The 11,459-nt window shown below is 39.6% G+C and overlaps 1 protein-coding gene across 7 annotated transcripts in view; it reads left to right on the forward strand.

Moving 5' to 3' along the window:
* The window catches only part of mllt3 (MLLT3 super elongation complex subunit), a 56,189-nt gene that overhangs the window by 14,911 nt on the left and 29,819 nt on the right, over window positions 1-11,459 (forward strand). For all 7 annotated transcript variants that reach the window (XM_062065130.1, XM_062065134.1, XM_062065131.1 and 4 more), the window contains exons 3-5: window positions 10,125-10,207; window positions 10,284-10,427; window positions 10,713-10,751. In XM_062065130.1, coding sequence (XP_061921114.1) covers window positions 10,125-10,207; window positions 10,284-10,427; window positions 10,713-10,751 — 266 coding nt within the window. The remainder of the gene's footprint in view (window positions 1-10,124; window positions 10,208-10,283; window positions 10,428-10,712; window positions 10,752-11,459) is intronic.

An 11,459-nucleotide genomic window follows, 5' to 3' on the forward strand; every position in this document is an offset into this window, starting at 1 on the left:
AGCTGAAGATTGATTCATCGAAGATGACATCACGGCGGATTAGAATCCTCTTCTCTTCATCATACAGGCGATATCCCTTGGCATTGTTTGCATATCCCACAAAACGAAGGCTTCACCGCCTTTTTGTCCAGTTTCCTTCTTTCTTCATCTGGGATATGTGCATAAGCAATATAGCCAAACACCTTCATGTGACTCATGTCAGGTTTCTTTCCACACCATTTCTCATAGGGTGTCTCTTCTTTCAGAACAGCCGTGGGCAGCCTGTTCTGTATGTAAGCAGCGGTGGCTACAGCCTCTGCCCAGAACATCTTTGACAACTTTGCATGTGACAGCATGCTTCTAGCTGCTTCAACTAATGTCCTGTTTTTTCTTTCTACAACACCATTTTGCTGTGGTGAGTGAGGTACAGTCATTTCATGGTGGATGCTTTGAGACTTTAAATATTCTTGAAACTCCTTTGATGTGTACTCACCACCATTATCTGTCCTCAGCCTTGTGACGCTTAGACCAGACTCATTTGAGAATGTTCTCTCAAATTCCCTGAATTTGCTTAGCACCTAATTTTTCTGTTTCAAGAAGTATACCTTGCAGCATCTTGTGTAATCATCAATGAAAGTCACAAAATATTTTGCTCCACCTATAGATTCAGTATGCATGGGACCACAGACATCACTGTGAATCAGCTGCATCTTGCGTTTGGAACGGATTCCTCCAATCGACTTGAATGGCTTCTTAGCCAACTTGCCTTCCACACATCCTTCACAGAAGGGAATCTCTTTTTCTGCAGAAAAGTTTACTCCGTTCACCAGATCTTTGAGTTTTTTAAGCTTGGTAGTGGGACCAAGGCGCTGGTGCCACAGGCTGGCCGCTACAGAAGCACTGTGACATACAGTTTCACTTCCTTCAATATCCAGCTGATCTAGTCCATCAGCTATTTGTGTTCCCATTCCTTGAAGTGTTCCACTTTTTCCACATATGTAGCAACGAGACTTTCTGAACTGCACCGTATTCCCTTTCTTGGTAGCAGCTCCCACTGAGAATAAATTCCCAGACAGCTTTGGAACATACAGCACATCATACATTGTGACATTTTTACATCACTTAATTTGAAAGTCATTTTCAGGTTGACATTTCCAATTCCTAGGGCGTCACCCACCCTGCCGTCACCCAGTTTCACAGACTGTGATTTAGTGAACTGCTGATATTCTTTAATAATGTCTTTATCACACGTCATGTGTTTTGATGCTCCAGAATCAATTAACCACTCAGCCTGTTGTGGTCTGTCACTGTTTGCATCCCTGATCACAAAGGCACTTTCAGATGAATCTTCTTCATCCTCACACATCATGTGCTTGGCCTTGTGGATTTTGTTTTTTGGTTTGTTTTTCAAGGTTGGACATTCGCGCTTGATATGGCCTTCTCTACCACATTTGTAACATCCCCACATGCTTTTGTCTGCTGCTCCCACTGTCTTGGAGCTATCCTGCACATTTCCCCAAAATTCTGATGACATGGCGGATGCACCACCTGACATAGCACCACTGGAATCATTAGCATTCACTCGCTTTTGCTCTTCATTTATTAATGCTTTCTGAACAAACTTCAGTGTCAGTTTGTCAATCTTTGTTTCTAGTGCAGTGACAATTGTAGCATAACTTGGTGGCAAGCTACCCAACAGTGTTACAATTTGGTCTTCCTCTTCTATTACAGATCCAATTGCTGATAGCTGATCAGTTTGATTGATTGATTGATTGAGACTTTTATTAGTAGGTTGCACAGTGAAGTACATATTCCGTACAATTGACCACTAAATGGTAACACCCGAATAAGTTTTTCAACTTGTTTAAGTCGGGGTCCACTTAAATTGATTCATGATACAGATATATACTATCATATATACTATCATCATAATACAGTCATCACATAAGATAATCACATAGAATTATTTACATTATTTACAATCAGGGGTGTGTGGGGGGGGGGGGAGGATATGGACATCAAGTAGTGGACATAGAGAGAGAGAGAGATCAGAAGGCATAAGAAAAAGAAAAAGTATCTGCATTTGATTGTTTACATTTGATTATTAGCAATCCGGGGAGGGTGTTAGTTTAGGGTTGTAGCTGCCTGGAGGTGAACTTTTATTGCGGTTTTGAAGGAGGATAGAGATGCCCTTTCTTTTATACCTGTTGGGAGCGCATTCCACATTGATGTGGCATAGAAAGAGAATGAGTTAAGACCTTTGTTAGTTCGGAATCTGGGTTTAACGTGGTTAGTGGAGCACCCCCTGGTGTTGTGGTTATGGCGGTCATTTACGTTAAGGAAGTAGTTTAGTATGTACTTCGGTATCAGGGAGGTGTAGCGGATTTTATAGACTAGGCTCAGTGCAAGTTGTTTAACTCTGTCCTCCACCTTGAGCCAGCCCACTTTAGAGAAGTGGGTAGGAGTGAGGTGGGATCTGGGGTGGAGGTCTAGAAGTAACCTGACTAGCTTGTTCTGAGATGTTTGGAGTTTAGATTTTAGGGTTTTGGAGGTGCTAGGGTACCAGGAGGTGCATGCGTAATCGAAAAAGGGTTGAACGAGAGTTCCCGCCAGAATCCTCAAGGTGCTTTTGTTGACCAGAGAGGAAATTCTGTAGAGAAATCTCGTTCGTTGGTTAACCTTTTTGATTACCTTGGTTGCCATTTTATCACAGGAAAGGTTAGCCTCTAGAATGGAACCTAGGTAGGTGACCTCATCTTTCCTGGTGATAACAATGTCACCTACTTTTATGGTGAAGTCATTGACTTTCTTAAGTTTGATGTGGGACCCAAACAGGATGGATTCTCTTTTACCCAAGTGTATGGATAGCTTGTTGTCAGCGAGCCAGGTGCAAGTTCTACAGAGCTCAGTACTGAGGATTTTCTCCACCTGTGACTTGTCCTTGCCGGATACCAGCAAGGCAGAGTCATCCGCAAACAAAAACAATTCACAGTCGCATGCCGATGACATGTCGTTTATGTATATTAGGAACAGTAAAGGTCCCAATATACTGCCTTGGGGGACTCCACAGCTCACCGAGAGGGGGGGGGGGGGACACGGTGCCGTTCACCTCTACCACCTGCTCCCTCCCCTCCAAGTAAGATTGCATCCAGCTCCATGAGGTTTTGTTAAATCCGATTGCTCTGAGCTTATCCAACAGTATAGCATGGTTAACGGTGTCAAAGGCCTTCTGAAGGTCCAGCATGACCATGCCGCAGTATTTGCCCGCGTCCACCTCATGTTTGATGTGGTCGGTCAGATAGAGAAGGCATGTGTCAGTGGAGTGGTTAGTTCTGAAGCCGGATTGGAATTTGTACATGAGTTTATTAGTGGCAAGGTAACTATCGACCTGTTCATAAACTATTTTCTCCATTACTTTCGAAACGGAACTGAGAATAGAAACAGGTCGGTAGTTGCCAGGTTCCAATTTGCTTCCTTTTTTAAAGAGGGGAGTTACTCTTGCTATCTTAAAATCTTTTGGTACTTGGCCTTGTGTAATTGATAGGTTTATTATGTGCGTGATGATCGGGGCAATGATGGAGGCAGAGTCCCTGAGGAATCTGGAGGGAATATTATCAAGGCCGGTGGCCTTGTTAGGGTGGAGCGCGCTCAATTTTTTAAACACCTCATCAGCTGTGACCATTTCTAATTTGAAATCATCGTTGGATACTCCTAGCTTTCTGTAGAAGGCTTTAATGTGTTCTACACCAAAGCGACCAGAGTGGTGGGACAGCCTGTTGACAAGAGTTGCGGCTATGCTGGTGAAAAAGATGTTAAGTCTGCTAGCTACCTCCATTTTGTCTGTAATGAGGGAGTCACCCTCCTTGATGCTGATGTTGGTGAGTCTTGTTTTAAGTTTCTGGCTGCAACCAGGAAGCTGGTTGTTGAGAATTTTCCAGAGCTCACGTGGCGTATTTGTGTTCTCCTCTATTTAGTCGTTAATGTAATTTTTTTTTAAGGATTTAGTCAGGTTGGTTGACTTATTTCTTAATTTATTGCATTGCTTTTTGAGAGTTGAAAGGAGTAATTTGAGGTTGATATTATTGGGTTGTTTATCTACTTCTGTTTTACATTTTTGGTATTCAGAGTATTTCCTGTCTCTGTCTTTTATGGCAGCTAATAGGTCCGGATTCATCCATGGTTCCGAGCAGGCTTTGATCCTGACTGTTTTCACGGGAGCCATGTCATTAAGTATCTTTAGGAACGCCGTTTTGAAGCGATCCCAAGCAACATCGACCAGGTTGCTCGCGAGCACAGGGGACCAGTCCCACTCATCTAATTTTAAATTGAAATTGTCATTGGAGTATTTCTTGAGGGATCTGGATTGGGCTGTTATGTGGCCATTGGCTTCTAATAGACGTGCTGTATTGGATTTACATAATTCACCCACAAAGTTTACTTATTTATAGCCCTTAATCACAAATGTCTCAAAGGGCTGCACAAGCCACAACGACATCCTCGGCTCAGATCCCATATCAGGGCAAGAAAAAACTCAACCTAATGGGAACAACGAGAAACCTTGGAAGGGACCGCAGATGTGGGGATCCTGGGTGATCAGTGCAATGGATGCCGAGTGGATACGGTTGATAGTGTGAGAGTCCAGTCCATAGTGGGGCCAGCAGGGGATCCTCTTGCATGTAGACACGTAGGGGCGCAGAGACGTCACCGACTGATGCATAAGGAGTGATCCACCCCAGGTCCCAACTTAATGTGAAAGTCCAGTCTTTTGGTAGGCCAGCTGGGGATCATCTTGAATGGAGACAAATCAGCAGCGCAGAGATGCAAAGAGGCGTGATCCATCCTGGGTCCCGACTTTGAACAGCTAGTGCCTCATCCGTGGAGGCTGATCCGTGGTCACCTGATAACCTCTCAACGCAGGAGAGGGGGGCAGAGCAGAAAATGGAGACAGCAGATCAACTGATCTTAAAAGGGGTCTATTTAAAGGCTAGGGTATACAAATTAGTTTTAGGTTGGGACTTAAATGCTTCTACTGAGGTAGAAGCATTGTTAGAGAGAGAGAATGGGTTTTCATGGAACATATTTCCGGTGTTGTGTGTTGTTGCACTAAAACCCTGTTTACACTGCACACTAAGGCTGGGAATCTTTGGGTGTCCCACGATTCGATTCAGAATCGATTCTTGGGGTCACGATTCGATTCAAAATCGATTTTTTTTTTCCAATTCAACACGATTCTCGATTCAAAGACTATTTTTATTTTATTTTTAATTTTTTTTAAATTTATTAATTTTTTTTAATGAAAACAATACACAACAATACCATAATAATGCAATACAATTTCAAAACCAAACCCAATTTTGGAGTTCTGAACTTGTGATTTCTTGCAGTGTTAAGTGGTAATATTTCACATTTGTCCCAATTGACTTTATACCCTGATAAACAGCCATATTCAGTGATGACATTATTGATATAGTGTGGAGAGGAGTTAACATGTGACAGGTAGAGAATTATGTCGTCACAATACATCGATAGCTTGTTATATGAGAGCCAATTTTTATAACATGAATATTATTTTCAGTTCTTATTTTTGCATCTAAGGGTTCAATAACCAAATTAAATAATAATCCAGATGCAGGACATCCCTGTTTTACTCCTCTTTTTAACGAAAAAGGTTCTGAAATATGATTATTGGTTTTGACAGATGCCATGGGCCTTGTATAAAGCATCTTAATCCATTGTATAAAATTATCTCCAAATCCAAATTTACGTAATGTGCAAAACATAAATTAGCAGTTTATGCGGTCGAATGCCTTCTCCGCATCAACAGTACATACTGCTGTGGGATAAGGGAGACTTCTAGCATAGTAAATAACATTAAACAATTTCCTTGTATTGTCTGAATATTGTCGACCTTCCATGAAGCCAGTTTGGTCAGTATGAATTAATTTTCCTATTACATTTGATAATCGTGTGGCTAAGATTTTTGCCAAGATTCAAAAGGATTCTCTATTCATTCAATACATAGGATTTCAGCAGGATCTACCCCAGTCTGCTGACATGCAAGCAGAGTAGTAGATTTTTGTAAAAAGCTTTTATAATTGTAAAGGACAATGTTTTATCAACTGATTGCAATAATGTAAATTTGTTTTAACTATTAAATGAACCAAAAATATGACTTATTTTATCTTTGTGAAAATATTGGACACAGTGTGTTGTCAAGCTTATGAGATGTGTGGTCCCCTGCTCAATGACAGTTAATAGTAATGGACTCTTGGTCATTCGGTTTCATATGTACTCTCTCGGTTACATTAACATTATTAGCTACATAAGAACTTAAAATGTAGGAGTTGGGGGGAATTTACTTTTGGTGGACTCTGTTCCACAGTCAGGAAACTGTGTTTACTTTAAGTATGTGCATTTTTATTGATTTCTGTTCATGCACTGATAGTTTTCTAAGGGGGAAGTGCACTTTTTTTGGAATTCTGCCGGTCGTTCACAATCATTATGAAAGACATGAAGAATATTAAATAAATGCGATCAAAAGTCCGCTTACAATGGAGCCTATAGGAACCACTCTATTCCGCCTATAAAGACCTAAAAGAACATCCAAACACCTCCATTAAGGTTTTATACACATGCTTTGAGTATAAATGTAATGAAGTAACAGACACAATAACATGTAATATTTACATATTTTGATCATTTTAAGCATACGCGACACATTAATTTTAAAAATGCTTCACAATGTTTGCTTTTTGTCCAACAACATAACTGATTAGTACTCAATGCAGACTTTGTGAGAGCCAAAAACATGATAAAACATCACTTACTGTACAATGTCTGCTGTCTCACAATTCGCGGGTCTAAATTGGATGTAAAAGTGTACCAACTTGTCGGAGTACGTCCTCAGCCTTCTCCTATTCAGGTGAGAGGCATTATTTATGATCTAGAATACACTTTTACAAGCAGGGAAGCAAGGAAACAGCTGACCACTCGATGATGTAAAGATAGCAGCATAAACTGGTGATCACGTCGCCGCAATAGTTTGTCTGCGTTAGCGCTTATAATAACAATATCACTAATACTTGGTTAATATTCAAGTCACAAAATGGAGTATAGTTGGTGCTTTTTGAATGGTTATTTATTGGGTTCTATGGGCAGAATAGAGGACCTCCCATTGGTTTCGTTGTAAGCAGACTTTAATTTATATTTATTTAAAAGTTAGAATGCATTAAAAAAAATAATCCATCCATCTCATGTCTTTCATAATGATTATGAACGATAGGCAAAATTCCAAAAAAAGTACAGTTCCCCTCTGTCTCTTTTGTGAGCAAACGTTTTGTTCCTTCGACCAGGTTATTGTCATTTTGCCTCCGTGGTTTCTGTTAAAACAGTAATTTATCCTGTGCTAAAAAGTCTCCATTAGAGTTTATAATATTAGAATATATTGAGATAGGCTACAGCAACCCCCGCGACCCCGAAAGGGACAAGCGTTAGAAAATGGATGGATGGATGGATTATTTATCATCATTATTGTGTCACTACATTTTATGTTTTTCTCTCATTTTGTACATGGTACGCAATTTAAAAGAAATGTTAAAAGCCAGACAGATTGCATGTTTCTAACTTGTTTGTGGTAATAAACAATCAAACTGAGCATTTTTCTCATGTTTGGTGGAAAGTTGTGCATTAATATATATTTCTTTAATGTAGCAAGCTACTTTTGCTGCGTAGATTGTAGTGTAGCTTGCTACAATTCTCTGCGGATAGTTTCACTTGTGGCTTAGTTACATTTAATCAATAGTAACTTGTAGCTTAGTTTATGACATTTTCCAAGTGTCTTCTGTCTTCATGGGTGTATAGTCTCTAACAAATAATAAACCTCTTCAGACATAAAAAAAAACATCTCTCTGTTTATAGCCCACTTTACTGTGAACTGTGGTAGCGCAGCCCTACCTACTGTTGAGTTGAGTTTGAGTTTATTTCGAACATGCATGCATACAACATGATACATCACAATTTCCAGGTTTCTCTATTCAACATGTTCGAAAAGGAGTAGGAAGAAGCAGAGCTTATTTAATCCTACCTATTTTCCTTTACATAACAGTTGCTAAAACTTTTGTTCACTTCCTGTTCTCAATGTATTCACAATATACTTCATAAGTAATAACAATAAAAACAAATAAATAATAATTGGTGAATTAAGTTATATTTCATATGGTGAGATGAGAAGATATCTACAAAATGAAAGGATGGATGAAATAAATTAATCATGTTTATCATGGTTCTTCTTTGTACTTTGTAAACACTTTAAGTTTAAAGAGTTTCTTGAAGTGTATCATATTAGTACATTACTTGATTTATTTGAATCCATTCCATAATTTCATTCCACATACTGATCTACTGAAGGTCTTAAGTGTTGTACGTGCGAACAAATGTTTTAAATTACATTTTTCTCTAGGATTGTATTTCTCCTCTTTTGTTGAGAAGAATTGTTATATATTCTTGGGTAGCAGATTATAGTTTGCTTTGTGTATAATTTTAGCTGTTTGCAAATTCACTATGTCGTGGAATTTCAGTACTGTAGCTATACATCTACTTAAAGTGCTAAGGATGCTTGTCGCACTAATGCTGACAATTATTGCTGAGATGAATAGCTCCGTTGGGATTCAACTGCGTTTGGAAATTTCTTATTTTTTAGTCTTTTGTTTTGTCTTCTTAAGCTGCCTGTCTAGCCTGACCTCATTACAACGCAGTCTGTGGAAAAAGGCCAAATGCAGAGTGACTGGCATTGTTCTTTGACTGGCATCTCATGTCAAACCAAAAGTGAGTGGATGAGCGGTACTTTGGTGGCTGGCTAATTTTCCTTTTACAGGTCAGCGGCTACTTTGTGCCTATTTTCTACTTAAACTGACACATTTATTGGCTTTATGTCCTCTTCCTTGTGAAAGACATCTTAACAAATCTTCCACAGAGAATCAGTTGACCGAAAAAGCCATTTATGACCAATAAAACCAATGATCAATGGGTCATATTGATTGAGACTTTGCAACGTATGGATCTCCTCCATCTTAAAGCAGAGGTGTCCAAACTGGTCCACCTAATTCTGAGAATTTGGAACCCGTTGATAAATTTTGTGCATTAAAGACGCTAAAACCAATCTATTGTCTGTCAATATTTAAGTTAAAGTTAAAGTACCAATGATTGTCACACACACACTAGGTGTGGTGAAATTTGTCCTCTGCATTTGACCCATCCCCTTGATCACCCCCTGGGAGGTGAGGGGAGCAGTGGGCAGCAGCGGTGCCGCGCCCGGGGATAAACAATCTAAAACAAAACATGTTAGTTTTGTGTTATAGGGGACAAAGCAAATTTGTGTACTATTTTTCAATAATAATGGATTATAAGTATAATTTTAGAATATACAGAGGGCCATTGAAAATAAGCTGTTTAAATATAGCTGCACTTTGTACACCTCTGACCTACAGTATATCATGCCATATGCAGAAAAATCGGACAGTAAAATACAGTACAGTTGTAGTGGAGTGACTACTATTAATTAAAAAAATAAGTGTAATAATAAATGTGTTCTTTTAGTCATATGCCTCTAAGTGTCGCCCTCAAAGCCGTTATGTTTGCTCAGCCATGTTGGCTTTAGAGTTTTTCAAGCCATCCATCTCACCCGTCTTCGCCACTATTCACAGCGGAGAGACATTGAAAAATTAAATACACGCTGCGCCTTACAAGTTTTGGTTTTAAGGGTAAAATAAAATGTTTTTCCTCCTTGTGATATTTTCTCTGCAGTCTTAAAACACATTAAGGGCCTCCATGTGCTGTTTTCAAGTCCACTGGGAAGAAAGGCTGACAAACATCTCTGAGTACCTCTGAGGCGAGAACACCTGGTCTCCAGGAGAGTTTGTTTGTCCTGAAAGCCCACCAGGGAAAATGGGGGCAATTATTTACCCTGGCGAGAGTTTTAAGCTTAAGAGCTGTTTTTTTTATTAGTTTAGCCCAGAACACGGGAATGAGAGTTAATTACCTCTCAAGAGCTTTGTTTAGTGATAAGTAAAAGACTTCCAGGTTGGTTTTATCACCAAAGAGAATATGATTAATAAAATAATTCAGTATATTCTTCTTTTTTTTTTTAGTTTGCAAGGATCCACCATACAAAGTAGAGGAGTCAGGATACGCCGGCTTCATCTTGCCTATTGAAGTTTACTTTAGGAATAAGGTACTTTTTTACTGCACCCTTCACATTAAAGCATCCAAGTGAAGCTGCTTCAAAGATACTCATCGTTTCACTGCAGGAAGAACCAAAGAAAGTTCGCTTTGACTACGACCTCTTCCTCCACCTGGAGGGCCACCCGCCTGTCAATCATCTCCGCTGCGAGAAGCTGACGTTCAACAGCCCGGCTGAAGACTTTCGTCGCAAGCTACTGCGAGCTGGGGGGGTAGGTGTGCCGGAGGAGCGGCGTCATTGCTGCTGTGATCAGTCTCCTGTTGTCTGTCGCTTTTATGACCTGAGCTAAGTGCTCTCTATTTACTTTACCTGCACCCCTTTCTTAGCCTTCAAAGACAAAATGTCCAAACCCACATTGCATGTCTTTGTCACTACTGGAGAGACATTTAGCGCTCTCTCCTTTCTCACATGCACTTTTAAAAAGGAGTCAGACATTATGCTGCTCTGCGGGTTTATCACAACCTGCTAAATGATCTTTCTTTTTTTCTTTTAACAGCAACGAGACCCGCACAAACGCACCTCAGAGGACTCAAAAGTAAGATTTATATATGTCGGTTGGTTTTGGGGTTTTTTTTTAATACAAGAGGTCCTCTGTTTACAATCGAGTTTCATACGATGCTTTGTAGGTCGACTTTGAAGGGTGTATGAAATACAGTAGTTAAAAAGATTAAATATAAGAATGAAATTAAACGGTAATACGAGAGATTCAAGTTATCACCGTTGATTTCATAGAAGCAGATCCTTCTACATGTTCAAGGATACCATCATTTTCCATGATGATGGTTGTGGTCACTAAAGACTAAGCATGCGGTCTCAGCATTTTAAGATGTCTAATTTCACTTCACTTTCCTTTTTCTTGACGTACTGCTATTACAAGTCGGCTACGATTGGGAGACAAAGAAGGGCAGAAAGTTTAAAACCAACGCACACATAACTAGATCTTGAGTGTGTGTGTGCGTGTGTGTGTGTGTGTGTGTGTGTGTGTGTGTGTGTGTGTGTGTGTGTGTGTGTGTGTGTGTGCGCATGCATGCATGCATGCATACATACATACACATATATATATATATATATATATATATATATATATATATATATATATATATATATATATATATATATGTCTTAATTAGATTATCCAAAAAAATAGTGCTCGATACCGTGGTAGAGCGTCAATCCTTAGGAGAAAATCTCCTGAGGATTGAGGAAAACCCCTCATGAAACAGGCCTGTAGAGATGAAATAGT

The sequence above is a fragment of the Entelurus aequoreus genome, linkage group LG12 (assembly GCF_033978785.1).
Source record: "Entelurus aequoreus isolate RoL-2023_Sb linkage group LG12, RoL_Eaeq_v1.1, whole genome shotgun sequence".
Classification (NCBI taxonomy): domain Eukaryota; kingdom Metazoa; phylum Chordata; class Actinopteri; order Syngnathiformes; family Syngnathidae; genus Entelurus; species Entelurus aequoreus.